General features: G+C 38.9%; 1 protein-coding gene and 1 long non-coding RNA gene across 13 annotated transcripts in view; both read left to right on the top strand.

Annotated features, from left to right (window-relative positions):
* Nucleotides 1-907: 907 nt before the first annotated feature.
* On the top strand, nt 908-2586 carry LOC119883224. The gene is made up of 3 exons (XR_005440607.1): nt 908-991; nt 1543-1747; nt 2307-2586. It is a non-coding gene; the product is annotated as an uncharacterized LOC119883224 (long non-coding RNA).
* Nucleotides 2587-12070: 9484 nt separating this feature from the next.
* Nucleotides 12071-14731, top strand: part of mecom (MDS1 and EVI1 complex locus) — a 130228-nt gene continuing 127567 nt past the window's right edge. For 10 of the 12 annotated variants that reach the window (XM_038693535.1, XM_038693542.1, XM_038693539.1 and 7 more), the window contains exon 1: nt 12072-12381. In XM_038693535.1, coding sequence (XP_038549463.1) covers nt 12345-12381 — 37 coding nt within the window. In that variant the 5' untranslated portion in view covers nt 12072-12344. Of the gene's footprint in view, nt 12382-14731 lie in introns of all 12 variants that reach the window. The other 2 variants (XM_038693544.1, XM_038693547.1) reach the window with 1 other exon arrangement.

The raw sequence follows: 14731 nt of genomic DNA on the forward strand, positions 1-14731 counted from the left end.
CAGAGCTTGTGTTGCTATGATCATATACATTAATAATATATTATTAATAATACATTAATTTTTCCCTGCGACCCTGTATGCAGGATAAGCGGTTGACGATGAATGGATGGATGGATGGACATTCATTTTGATAAAGCTCACACAAAATGATCCATGTCATTTTATGTGAGCATTGGCATATTGTTAAAAAAGTTTTAAAAAACACCACAACTGATTAGCAACAGTTAATACATATATCTTTTCTGAATAATTGATTTAATCCAAATAAAACCTGCATTTTAATTCAGTGTATCCTCTTCCATAGACAGGGCATCCGAATGAATCCTAAATCCTGTGTATTTTAACTGTAGGGAACTTTAAATCAGTCAGTGGGTGAGATAACTGGGGCATAAAATAATTTCTGGGTGGTTAAATACATTATTTTGGCAATTGACAAATCAACATATAGGCCTAGCACGGTTTCAGGTTATTGTTAGATTGCTCCATACAGCCATCTTGTGGAGTTTTTGTATAAGTGTGCCATGTTAGTTTCTGCTCAGTGTGGACAGCATTGCAGACAACGGAATTTCAGTCAACACATGGCTTACACATTTTATGTGGTGTGTTTCTGTTGCTGCCTGTACAGTCTACAGATGATGCACACACTTTAGCATTTCCTTCCTCAATTATTAGAGCATGTCGATAGTGCCTTAAACACATACACTACGAATAAAATGCCCTCACTCACAAATGGATTAGGTTTGACATATGAACCTTAGTGACAAAATCGTACATAGTAGAGCTCTCTTAACTTTTACCATTCATTCTCTATGGTAGTTCCATACGGTCTATGGGTAGTTCTTATCGCTACGGATGTAATATATTTTTGGCCACATGCGGGATTTTGGTGGCGCTGTTTCCCCCCTTGGGTAAAAGTAAGGAGACCCCGTGTTTACGTTTGAGTGACAGACAGATATCAGCAGCAGCGGCAGGTATCTGTCGGCAAACGAACGTAAGTCAAACTGTTTGTTTTCATTTAGTAAGATACATTAAGGCTTCTAAAATGTTTGTGATTAAACTATTATATTAATAGTTAGTTTGCTTATGTTAAATGATGTTGTCATTGACAGGCTCTAACTCGGTTTGTTCTAACTTAAACATTAAGTTAGCTAGGAACTTACATTAAGGTTAGTTATTATATAAACTGTATGTCAGCATTAACATTAGTTATTTTTCCGGCTTTCAATAGCTCTCTTGCTGACACTGATCCAATATTCTGCTTTCTTTGATTCTTTCATTGTGTTTTGTCTTTAAAAATGATAGACCTTCTTTTATCTATGATTAAGACTTTTGTGCTATAACGTTAATTCATCATCAGTTCATCAATTCTCACTGTGAATATTTAGAATCAGTAGATAACACAGCCAATGTCTATTTTATAGCCTACATGTAAGAGAGTTGTTTAATTGCTATGACAAAATCTGTTTAACGTCTAATGCTCTTACAAAGATTAATTTTAGTGTTATTCAATTGATATATTGCAATGTGTTTTGCTGAGCACAGAAGATAATAAAGAAGACCATCATATTCTTCCCAAGAAGGATGACGGTGTCGTTCAGGAAAAAATTTGTTGCAGGACAAGTCCTCCCCTCGGAGACATGACCTTGTGAGGACTAATGCGCTCACTGTGGTCTGTCAGTGGGGAGGAAATGTGTTTCCAGACCTGCCGAGCCTGATTACCCCGCTGTGACTTTTGCTTCTGTGAAAGGTTATTATATTTGTTTACTTCTCACTTTAAAACATCCTGAATGTTATTCAAATTAAATGAAGTACAAGCAGCCTCTGTCCCAGGCTATGACCAGGCTCTTGATTTAAGTTAAAACGTTTCAACATTACTCAGAATGTAAAGACAGATAAGCGGTATGAAAATCTTGCAGTTGTGTTTGTTGTGGTGGCAGCCCAGCTGACGGTGAGTGTCCTGCTTATTCCTCCTTTTTTTTCACATATTCTGTTTTCCCCTGGGTTTTGCCTCTCTCCCTGTGTCTCCTCCCCTCTCCCTGGGTGTGTGCTCTCCCTCTCTCTCCGCTCCTGAGCTGGGCTGACAATCCACACCTGCACCTCATCAACCTCCACCTCTGCCTGCCACACCTGTCTGCAATCAACCTCATCTCAACCAGTATTTCAACCCCGGTTTTCCACTAAGTCTCCGCTTGATTGTCGTTGCTCTTGACTTGGTGCCACTGCAATATTCACTTCATTTGTACCCTGCTTCCCCGTCTCCTGCTTCCCTGTAGTAACCCTGTCTGTCTATCTGTCTTCCCCTCTAGGTCCACTCACCTCTGTGTCCCGCTCGGTCAGCTGGGCTCGCCTATCTGCCTTTTCCCCCTCGCATCATCTCCACGGCGCTCCGCCGGTTCCCCTTCGCTCCTAGCCAATCAGCCTGCCACCACACTCCTTCCCTCCTCTTCCTCTTGCTTCCCTCGGCCCTCTCGCCTGGACCTATCCTGCCTCGCCAGCTCCTCGGCCCTTCGTGCCCGCGCCTCCCGGTGTCCAACTCTTCTCCTTCTCCAGCCCCTCAGCTCCCCTTTTTTCCCTCAATAAATCAGTTAAAAACCAGAGCGTTGCGTTTGGGTCCGTTCTGTCAGAAATCATAACACTGTTTTCCTCTGCCGTTATTACTGCAGCGGTCTGTGTCGGACCAGAGCGGTCTGTGAGCTGGATTTAGTGATGAAATAACATATGAAAATTGTTAAATATAAAACATTCTGTTGCTGGCCTCTGTCTGGCGCGCGCAATGATGATGCAATGAATAGTGACTATTCTCTCACTATTTGGTATTGCCTCTGCTCAACTCAGCTCGCTTGGAACCTCGATGGAGGTGATCTGAAACAAAGTACCAAGTAGCAGGTACAGGTACAACTTTTCCCCAATGGAAAACCAAAAAAGGAGAGTTGAGGTGAATCGAGCTGGTACCATGCAGTGGAAAAGGGGCATGAGTTTTGTCCTGGGTATAATCAGATTCAGGATATGATCGTTTTCATATGATAAATTTAAACTGTTTAACTTATCTTGTTTCTCAGCAGGTCACTCACTCTCAATCCAATCCAATTTTGTTGAAATCAGTTTGTATAGCTTATACCTATATTGATCAAAACACCTGATTTGGCCCTGTTCTGGAGCGTGTAGATGAGCTCGGGACATCCTTACTTGAACTTTTATTTAATTGTGTAGAACATCAGTTCTTTTCATTTATTTGTCAATATAGTCTTCAGGACTGAAACAAAAAGATACTAAGTTTACATTAACAGAAGACAGAAAACTCATAAGCAGTGGTGCGTACAGAAGCTGAAACCAAAAAATGTTTGGTATTTTGCTTGAAAATTACTTAATTGATTATAATTAACTAACTACTAACTAATTGATTGCTAATTGTTTCAGCACTAATATTGCATATATGTTTATGGATACACTACATACTGTACCGTACATTTCACTACCTGTTGATTTGGTTTTCTCAAGAAAGTAAGTTTGGATTTTGTGTGTTTAATTATTCAGGTTTCAGCTGTGTTTCAATAAAATATCTTGAAAGCAATATGTGATTGTCTACTTGGGTAGTAATAGTGTAGTATTCATAGTAATAGTAGTAACTGTGGTAAACACAAGACACAATATTGTCTACTTTGTACAAAGTTATCATTTTGAACATTCATACCTAATAAGGTTGGAATACATAAAATGTAATGTGCATTTTTTTTTTACTTTTGAAGCAAATAATAAAATTGTGCTCATCTCAGATTAGAGTGACCTTGACCACATGTGAAGTTGAACATAGAAAAAGAAGTGACACAAAATGGCTATTTGATTTTTGACATAGAGCCTCTAGTGTTGGAGGTATGAACAGTGTGATTGACTTACACACAAGATAACTTACACGCTCCCCCGTACCTTGATATCAGGGGCGAAGGTAGACCTATAGACAGTGCAGCTGCACCGCGGGACTTCAATTACTGTCAATTATTGTCACTTAGCCTACATGATAAAAATGCATCAAATATCAGTCATCTCTAACAATCAATTAGTCTAAGTAACCAGTTCATCTTCAACTATTTTACTATCTTGCCGGTTAAGTGGTAGGCTGTAGGCTATATATACACTCATGTGCATTTCCCCCTTTGCTGGGGTGATCAAACCACAGTAGCAAACACTAGGCTATAAGGTATATGGTTAAATATAAAAATAGATTCCACAGATTCAACAGAAAGAATTTAGTCTTATTTTCTTTGGTATTCGCGTCACATAGCCTAGCCTATACATGCAGTGATGATTTCTGGGTAATGTGTACATGGCTGCCCAATCTTAAATTTCTATTTGATCATGTAACAATACTCCAGAAACCGGTTGAAACGCAAAATCTGACAAGTAGACTAGCAGAGCGCACCTACAAGCTAGCAATCATGCAATTCACACATAAAAGTTGTTTCAAGAAGAGAACAGGGGGAGAGGGTCGCAAAGCTCCCAAATAAAACTGTTTTGGATTACTAAGGACGTTGTCAAATATTTCGCTCAATGCAGGCTCGTCAGATGCCATTGAAATAGGTGAGTAACTTTACAAGTGCCTTAGTGGATTTGGTGTGGCTGGCATGCTGCTGTTTTAAAGGCTTCTATCATTTCGGGGTCAGGTCTATCTGTTTAATTGTGTGGATGTGCTTGTGGGTATTAAACTGTGTGGCCTGTTTTCAGGACATGATGTTTATGAGTTTGACACTTTTCTTTATTAGCCTTTCACCATAATGTCTTGCCTCTCTGTCAAAGAGGAATGTTATTGTACTGAAATTGCCTGAAAAAGTCTGCATCATTTCAGCACAGAGGACACCTCCTGCAGTCTGTATAGTGACGTTTCAGGACAGCACTGGCCATGGTCCTCATAACTATCTGTTTGACTTCTGTACTTTGAAAATACAAAAGTCTAGGTGACACAGTCCGATTCTAAAATCTAACCTAGACTGCTGCGTCCCGTCGCACGCATCACAGCCTTAGCAGCAGCAGCAGCGCGCGTGTGTTTTGGAGGGAGACGCACGCAAAGACTGTTGAATTTAATATGTTAATATAGAAATAAATCGATTTAAGGAGCTTTAACTTAGGGATTTGCTGCATCTAATCTTATCAGTTGTTAAACCCTGCAGAAGGAGGAAACAAGGCACATAAATTTGCCAATATAGGGTTCCCTTCTAGACACGAAGTTATTGTTACTACCTTTGAAGTTGTGTGTATTGCTTGACTGGGAAAGCGCAATTTAGGAAAGATAATAATGTTACAAAATAGACACATGTTTGCTGTTACCGTGAAATTCCGTTGTTTGGAAATAGATGCATTGTATTCTGCTGCAAAGGAGACTGAAGAGACATGTCATTCACCATAGTGTGGTATGTTTTTGGTGTGATATATGTTAGGCTATTTGCTAGCTAAATTATGTGTAGGCTATGATTTTGTATGTTTGGTGTTTCAAACGTGGCCTTCTTTTAATATCAGAAGCAGAATCAGCTTTATTTGCCAGGTATGTGTACACATGATGAATTTGACTCTGGATTGTACAATGTTCAGGATGTGCTTACTTATACAATAATACAATAACACAATAATACAGTATATATGCACCCCAATCTTAAATTAAACAAACTAATGAATTGATTTGGAGTAGTGGTAGGCCTAATGGTGTTGGTGTCCTATGGAATAAATAAGATTAATATCCGATTTTGCAGACTGATGCAATAATGCTCCTCAGCCTACTGACTGTGACTAAGATGCAGTCAGTAGTCTGTGTTACACCTCAGCTCAAATATCATTTTATAGCCTAATTAATGTTTGCTCAAATAGTAGGAAAGCACAGGTGTTGCTAACAAAATTAAAGGTACAATGTGTAATTCCTGGCCACATGCTCCAAAGAAATAGCTAGAGTCAGCATTTCACCAGCCAGGCTTACTCTCTAAGGGATTCTGGTCTCCTGCTCTTCTGCTTTTCTGATCTCATGTAGCTTATCTTTATAATAACATCATAAATAAAGCTTTTTATTTATTCATGGATTGGCAAGTGTGGCTTCTGCAACAATGAAGTTAAAGGATCATTACCTTGTGTCATAATAATAATAATAATAATATTTTTATAATATTATATATTATTATAAATATTTACAATATTTATTGAGCACTTTTCAAAACAATGTAACAAAGTGCTTTCACAAGAGCAAACAAAATAAAACACAGCAAACAAAATAAGAAAGTTATGAAATTAAAATACAATTTAAAGAAAATAGATAATTAAAATCAACGAAAATCAAGAAAAGCTCTTCTATAAAAGTATGTTTTAAGAAGGGACTTAAAAGAGTATAATGAAGCTAAAATAGGGGTGATGTGATCATGTTTCTTATTTCCGGCTAAAAGCCTGGCAGCTGAGTTCTGGACAGTCTGGAGTCGATCAATAGATTTTTGGGTCAAGCAAGTAAAAAGGCTGTTGCAGTAATCCAGGCGTAATGATATAAAGGCATGTAAAATGGTCTCAGTGTCCTTAAAAGTTAACAATGATCTTATTTTTTAAAAATATCTAGGCTGGTTAAAACATGATTGCGCAAGCTTTGTAGCATGTGGCTCAAAACTTAAATTACTGTTGAACCAGATGCCAAGATTATTTGCAACAGGCCTGATATGATTCACCAGGGAAACAGCAGATGGCAGTATTTGCTTTGCCATTTACTGGGACCCAATGACCAGGACCTCTGTTTTGTCTGAGTTCAGCTGGAAGAAATTACTTGACATCCAATCACAGAGGCAATCGGTAAGTGAACTTCCATTCCAGGGTCTGAAATAGGAAGCTAACATTATCTAACATGAGCCAACTAAAATGCACAATATCACAATATACTTAACATGCTTTGCAGTGATGTCAGTTTACCTGTCCAGTATGATGAAAGCCAACTCTGTGTTGGTTTTTATATCCAAAACAAAGTGGAGGTCTCTCCCTGACTCAAGTCTTTCTGGTGTTGTTTTACCTGAAGGGCTTCAGCACATAAAACTTTATTGTTGTTTTTAATCCTTCAGTGGAGTTTGTGTTGGAGCCTGTGTTGTGCTGGGAGCCATTTTTATGGTGTTAGCTGACTCCATTTCGTTAGCTGTGGTGTTGTCGCTGTACAGTTCAGAATCAGTAGGCAAGCATGAATGTCACAGCCTAAAATCCAACCTGATTTTTTCACACAGAAAGAGGCCGTCACAGGTGAGCGAGAAAGCTGGTGAATGGCTCATTTTTATGTGAGGTTACAACCCCTTCACACAGAGGCAGTAAAAAAAAAAAAATTCATTAAAAAACTACATATAGCCCCTTTAAACGAAACATCGTTTGTCAAATACTCTTCTGTCGGTCAACTAGGCCTTTTTCTCAGGCAGCCGTTATCACCGTGAGCTTGTCATAGTAGGAAAACCACAGGTGTTACTAATAATATTAATGATTGCTCTGTTGTGTCCCAATGATTCATGACAGTGTGACAATGAGCCCATATGCACCACACCAGGACCATAAAACTGAAACGGCAAATTGGAATTCAGCCATCAGTCATTATATTAGTTACACTTGTTCTTTTCCTATTATGACATGCAAAAATGTCTTCTGTGAAAAACCTATTGATTATTTACTACTTAGCTTCACTGAAAATGTTCATACAAAGCACTTTTGATTTCTATCTTCAAGTTCAACTGATCTGTGCTATATGCAGTCATCTGCAGGCACTGTCCAGGTTATTGACTGGTTGTCTCTCTATGTCCTAAGCCTCCCATCCATCTGTATGTTCCCGTAACTGCCTTGCAACCGGGAACTTGACAAGGATTCCTCTTTCTGCTGTTACTGGAAACGGAGATAAATAAACTCGATCGACTGTCCCATTGATTACTTGTCACATATCTCCGTTGATGGGACTGCCGCAAGGGGGGGGCATGAGTTGAAATTGATGGGGATGAGTTTGTAAATTGGGATGCGCATGTGTAAAGGTAAGACCCTCTCATCAAGCAGATAAATATGTCCATGGCCAACACCAGCCCTATCAATACTACTCCCACAAATTGTTCCAGGAGCGCATCGTTATCTGTCTCCCACGCTGGATATTGAGTCCAGAAGCAGTTGTTAAAATGCACTTTATTTCAGTACAAGCCAGGCCAGGTCATTAATCAGTCACATGCTACCTTCTGCTTTTGAGTTTATTCACTTGACCCAGACCTAAATGATGAAACCCACAAAGTTAGACCTATTTTCCTATACAGTCGTGACATGTGGATTTCAGTGTGGCTGCAGACCTTATCCCAGAAAACTGATTCATCTCTTTATTTATTCATTTCTGATAGGACTGCTAGGGGTGACCTTTTTTGAATGCTGCAACAACACACTCATCTGTAAGTCGATTACAGTATTTTCCCCCGAAGATATCAAACAGTAGGCCTTCATGAAAGTGTCCACTAGAGGGCGGTATAGTATAAAGCATTTTCAACAACATGGTCATCTTTTCACACTGACTCAGCCTCACGCAATTAAGTAGGAGAGCAAGCACTGATACAGAACCATAATGTTTGGAGACCTTCATGATTTTTATTAATTTGAAAACGTGCAAATAAAATTAGTTTGCATGGTTCTGTGACTTTATTTTTGGAAAAATTGCACTTAGGCCTAATTTACGTCATTTTATTCAATCGCCCACATAAAAAAACATTATCATCTTGGAATAGTAGCCACAGTCAGTGTTTTGGGAAAATATAAATATGTCTGTATTTTTATTCTGAAATGCTACTACATATTTCTGGCGTGATTGTAGCAAAACATTTTGAATATATCTTTTCAGGTATTTAGGCTAGACCTGACTTTTCTTTAGATTGCCTCAAGCTTCTTTTCCCATGTTTACACTGTCAAAATCATGTGTGTAAATGTATCTGTAACCTACAAGTACTGTTGTACCGACGGTTTTTAGGGCCTCCTCACCTTGAAACTGACCAGGCGTTTAAGGTATGATTTTATCCAATGTTAACTTGAAGGGTTTTTTTCAATTATTTATTTGCTGCCAAAAAACAACATATAAATACATCTAATGAAAATAATAATGTCAAGTTGCTTGTTACAAATACCTCCTATTTTACTATTGTTGTCTCATTTAAAAGTTTTAATTTTGATATAGCCTATCAACTCTTTGCCCAGTGAAGAGGGACTGTTTTCTGCGTTAGAGTAGGCCTATTATTATAGCTGTTTATTGGAAGCTTCTTTCACTGCATTTGATTGGGTCGATAATTCTCCACACAGGGGCAGCACCCACAGGGCCAAATACATTTGGGCATTTTTGAACACTATAAGATAGTCTCTAGCAAAAAAATATCATTGCAAAATTAGGTTCAATAGAAATAGATTATATAAAAAGAAAGCCCTGAACATTTGCCTAAAATTCAGCAGGCCTGTGATATAGCAAGGCAGTAATGGCCAAGACAAAATGTGGGCCTACTGTGTTGAAATGTGCCTGCTTTTAATTAGTAATTTTATGTCTTTCTGTTTTTGCTTAGATTGTATTATTTAAAATTATTGTATTAAAAACATGTAATGATAAAACAGTATTATTATTAGCATATTAATATTCGTCTTATTTTAAATTATGTAAATGAAATATGAAATGAAAGCTATCCAATATGATGTCTGTTGTTTTTAATAATTGTAGGCAAACCAAGTCAACATGCCAGAATATCAATATCCAAATTTTACATTTTTTTATTTGCTTTCCAGACACATGTTTGGTTGGACAAAGCAGTGATAAATATCCCTGTTGATCACTTGATTGATTACCTTGCTCAAAGGTCACGCGGGCGCTGGTAATTTCCTTGTGCCGGAGGCTCCCTCTTCACTTTTAGTCTGCCTCGACAGAGCCCAATGCAGAGCATGTTATTTTTTAACCCCTTACCAGCTGAACACGCGCCTACTGTAATACAGTAAAATGTTGTAATGTTTTCGCTTTAAACAATATTTAATTAGACTCGTCTGTTAACTGGTATTTGTAGGCTATGTGAATTCAAGGCAAAGTGAACGAAGTGAGGCAATCTTTTAGTTTATACTGCAACTGTGGGGGTCTCAAACCCAATTAATTTCTAATAATTACAATCCACGGGGCTGTGGGGATCTCTGCACTGCTCCGTCCTGCCACCGGGATCAACGTATCATAATAAAATATGTAGCCTATTGAGAAAGTGATTCAGAAGGGAGAAGAGACAAGGGAAGAGAAGAGTGAATTATTGCGGTGCATGAAAACTGTTTCCATTTAGGCTAATTGAGCGCGCCGCCTGCACCTCTCTCTCTCTCTCTCTCTCTCTCTCTCTGTGTGTGTGTGTGTGTGTGTGTGTTTGTGAGTACGCATACGCGCTGCGCACCACCTTCCAGGCACTGTGTATAGGCGCAACCCACTTAATAACACCATTTATGTCATTACAGTAGACGTAGAGTGAGGTACAACCACAATAAAGTATCAGTATTAACTTCTCTTAACTCGGCTATTTAAATGAGGAATAGCGATTCAGAGATGCCCCCTTTTGGATTAGTTTTGTCTAGTTTTTGGACATGGAACTACATGTTTTTTAAACAAAAAAGTAGCTTTCATTTGATGAGAAATGAATTTAAGAATAAACCGAAGGAAAAACTTTTTAGGGTGCTGTTTGTCCAATTGTGCATATCTATCTATCTATCTATCTATCTATCTATCTATCTATCTATCTATCGATGCCACATGGCATGATGTCAGGACTTCAATCAGTTTCAACACACTTTGGAATCGATAGCTCGAGTTCACAACCCATTAAAGAGTTCACCTGCAAGGTCAGCATGATCTCATGCGTATCTAATTAATTGCCAATTACTTTAATTATACGCTATCTTTATTTAGGATACATCTTTATGGTATCAATGCATGGACTGATGTGTGGATACTATTTTTTTCATACGTTTTAGCAGTGAAATACAAGAGATGGTCACATATCATGATGTGCTGTTTTTGTATCTGGTCTGTCCTTTATTTTACTGATATGTGACTCAGTATCTAAATATGCCTCTATAAAATGTTTATGTGATAACAGCAGACATTCAGTGATTTTACTGACTTTTAGTGCCTGGTTGGCATGCATTTATGAGTGTGGCCTTTTTTCTTTAAAAATTCAGAGCGAAACAAAGTTGATTCACATTATTCCACCCACTGAGAAGAAGGTTTGGACAAAAGTCTTTTTTCCCTCCTCTCTTTTCTCTCTATTGATAGAGCAGTTCTCTTTCGAAGTTAAATCGAGTGAAAACATCCTTTTTCGAGCCTCCAGCAATTACCAAGTGATGAAATTTACGCACTGCAACAGAAACGTCTCAAACAGGCATTAATACTTAGCACTTAACATATTAATAATTGTCAGCACAAAGAGAAAGAGAGGGGGGAAAAAACCTGGGCACTCTCATATTAGAGCTGTCAGTCGTGTGCCCGAGAGGGGAGGCGGGGGTCATTCATTTTCCAGTGCTCGGTATAATGGTCCAAACACAATTAAAATATATAAAATCTTTAATGACTATATCCAGCATTGGTAATTTAAGTGAACATTGATTAATGTCACTTCATTTAAAGAGAAAAGGTGTGCAGTAAGGATTGAGAATAAGGAGAGTTATAATTAATGTCCCCGGCGCTCTGTAGATCTGCACTGCAAAAAAATATCCATCTTACGAAAGCATTTCATTTGGTGCTCTGTCTCAAAAACTTTTCTTTTCTTTACAAAGAGTGACATCTCTCTGTTGTGTCCGGTAGATCAACGTGATTTTAACTTGTCATTTGTTCTTCAGTCTGACTCTTATTGTTGCCTTTTCTGTCTTATTACAAGGTAAATAAATGGCTCCTTTTTCTAGACCAGCCCTGAAACAAGTCAAAACTGCACTACCCGCATGTCGTTTACAAAGTGTCCTCACGTGTTAAATAAACAACACTGACTGAATCGGAGGCTACGACGACAACGGCGAACATTTTTTGCAGTGTGCCCCGCTTCCTCACTCAGTGATCGTTTGAAACTCTGACACGAGAGGAGATGTCCGCGGTCCGCACGCATCTTGAACCAGATCAGGTTAATATCAAAGTGATAAATCGTCCCAAACTTTTTCTGGCACTTGCTGCCGGCAGTTCCCGGGCTGTGCGCATGTGCGAAGGTGTCCAGACTGACAATGCTGGAGAGATAGCGCGTTTGGATTGAGAAACCCAGAGAAAAAGGACAGAGAAAAAACAAAAAGGAGGAAAAAAGATCCAAGAAAAAATCCTAACAAACCCACGCCGAGAGACTGGCACCATGAGGTCCAAAGGCAGGGCACGGAAACTGGCCACGAGTAGGTGCAACATCCCTTTCTTTTTTCCTTTTGAAACATGCCATCTTGTATACCTATAGGCTGTCGCTGTTATCACTGCGTGTATTAATAGTTTCTGTTCATTTCCACCAGAAAACCATAATCCTCACTTTCACCTGTTATGAGTGGCAAAACGACGATACTGTCTGTCGCGAAAGAAAAAAACACGCTGTCACAAGAAGAGTGTAAACTAAAGTTTAGGGAGCGATGGAGGAACTTTCTGCAAGGCGTCCGCTCCAGTATTGGAATTGCTCGTTGCATGTAGTGGGCGCTGTAGTGTACTGTGCTGTATTGTAGGTTAAAATCCCGTGTCCCGTGCATCGAGAGTTGTATTGCAATCGCTGCACACTGCTGCTGCGGGGCTGCTGCTCACTCCAGTTTGCGCGGGGATGCAACTTGGAAAAGGCAGGTTGATGGAGAGAAAGAAGGGCAAAACATGGATTTAGACAGGCATGGTGAACGTTTCAGGGAAGGGGATCTTGGTTGTAACTCTGTTTGTGTATGTGAGTCATGCAGTTCATTCCGAGCTCTCGTTAATGCGTAACGTGTACGTTTTTTAGATTATATAACAAGCTGAAAAAAACCCCAAACAAATTCAGACGTTTCTGTTTTAATTCTTTTCATGCACGGATGTTGTAGTTTACAAACTTAACGCTCCAAGTAATTTGATTGTTGCAGGAGGCAGGCTTCTTACCATGTTAACAAAATTCATTCAGGATAAAATAATAACTTAAAACTTTAAATGCATGTGATTACATTAAGTATAATATCGAACTACTCCTGTCATTAAATCGATTTAATTACTTGGACGCAATCAGCTATGATAATTTATGCAAGGAGATGATTGATATGGCAATTCATGCATTGATGTGCAACAATAAATTATCAAGAATGAGATTATTTTTTCTAAAGCTGTTTTATTGTCATTTACTTAAATGTCTGTGCGTTGTGGACTTTATTTGAGTTTTTGACTGTTTTAATTGTTGAGGTTCTATCTGTAAAACGCACAACTTTAATCTAGAATTGGATTTCATATATTTTTGGAAGAAAATTAGGCAGGGAGGTCAAACTCTGAAAGGCAACAGTGCAATGCTCCCGGCCTGCAATGTTTGTGTTTACAGAATTTTTATATAAAGGACTTTTTGTTTTTAATGAAAGTGTGGGTTTCAGTTCTGTGACCAGTGTTTACATACCGTTCTACATATGGACTACCTGTATTTTTGCAGAAAACATTCAACAAAATAAAACAATATAGTGTAATAGCAGCAACATATGACGTTGTTACATGTGGTCAGTTAATAAAATATAGGCATCCTGATGAAGTTTATTAAACATAGCACCTATGAACGTAGGCCTATATAACTATTCCATCTACTGTTTAGATAATATTGTGACTCGCATAAGGAAGTAGGTGCACACACACCATCTTCATCATCATCAGGAAAGAACACTTTTTCTTTGTCGGGGCCTACCACGTCTCTCTTGATTGTGTAACAAAACTTTGTTTAAGACATTTTTTTTTCAATATTGCATAGAAACGCTCACAAAGAGAAACAAGCAAAGACTGTATCAACTTTTCTACATACTTGCAAACCATTAAAAGTAATTCTGAGAATATAGGAGGGACAATTCCTCTGTTTTTAACGATTATTATTCTCGAGATGGAGGATGAAGATTTCTGCGTCTCAAGTCGGGGGGGCGGGGGGGTTCTGGGTTCCCGGAGGAGCGGGCCCGCTCTGGCCCCCAGCCAGGTCTGCACAGTGTCAACAGTGAATATTTAAATTCCCAGATCCCTCATAAGAGCCCGGCTGGTAAATGCGTTCAGTGTGTGCCTCCCGCCTGTCCGTAGAAGTCGTGTTAAAACGGGCATGTATGGGGGCCTCTTTGTAGAACAGTCTTGTGATTAAAAAAAGGGGTGGATGTAATAGAGGAGATGATGGAGAGGTGGTAAAGTAAGAGTGATTGATGGAGCTTGACTGATTAGTCCGCGCGTCCAGATGTAACGCGGTGCGCCACAAAAACTGCTTTTGCTTCCCAACTAAGTAGAGCCAAGGCGCGCAGGCCGCACCCCGCGGTGAATTGCGGGCTACAGAAAGATGGAGGATGGGGGTTTTGATGATCCACACTAGCTTGACATAGGCCTAATTAAAGGTCCACTTAGCATATTTGTGTCTCAATAAAAACCTCTTGATTATAATGTGTTAAGAGGTATTTGATCATTTGTTATAATTACAATGGCGATTAATCTCTAGGCTAACCCACCGAGTGACCTCCAGCATGTACATCTTAATTCCATTATTTTTAACAGGTGTAAAAACAAATTTTAAAAAAT

This window comes from Micropterus salmoides, unplaced genomic scaffold, assembly GCF_014851395.1.
Source record: "Micropterus salmoides isolate LMB-PRFRI ecotype aquatic unplaced genomic scaffold, ASM1485139v1 Ms_hic_scaffold_3, whole genome shotgun sequence".
NCBI lineage: Eukaryota > Metazoa > Chordata > Actinopteri > Centrarchiformes > Centrarchidae > Micropterus > Micropterus salmoides.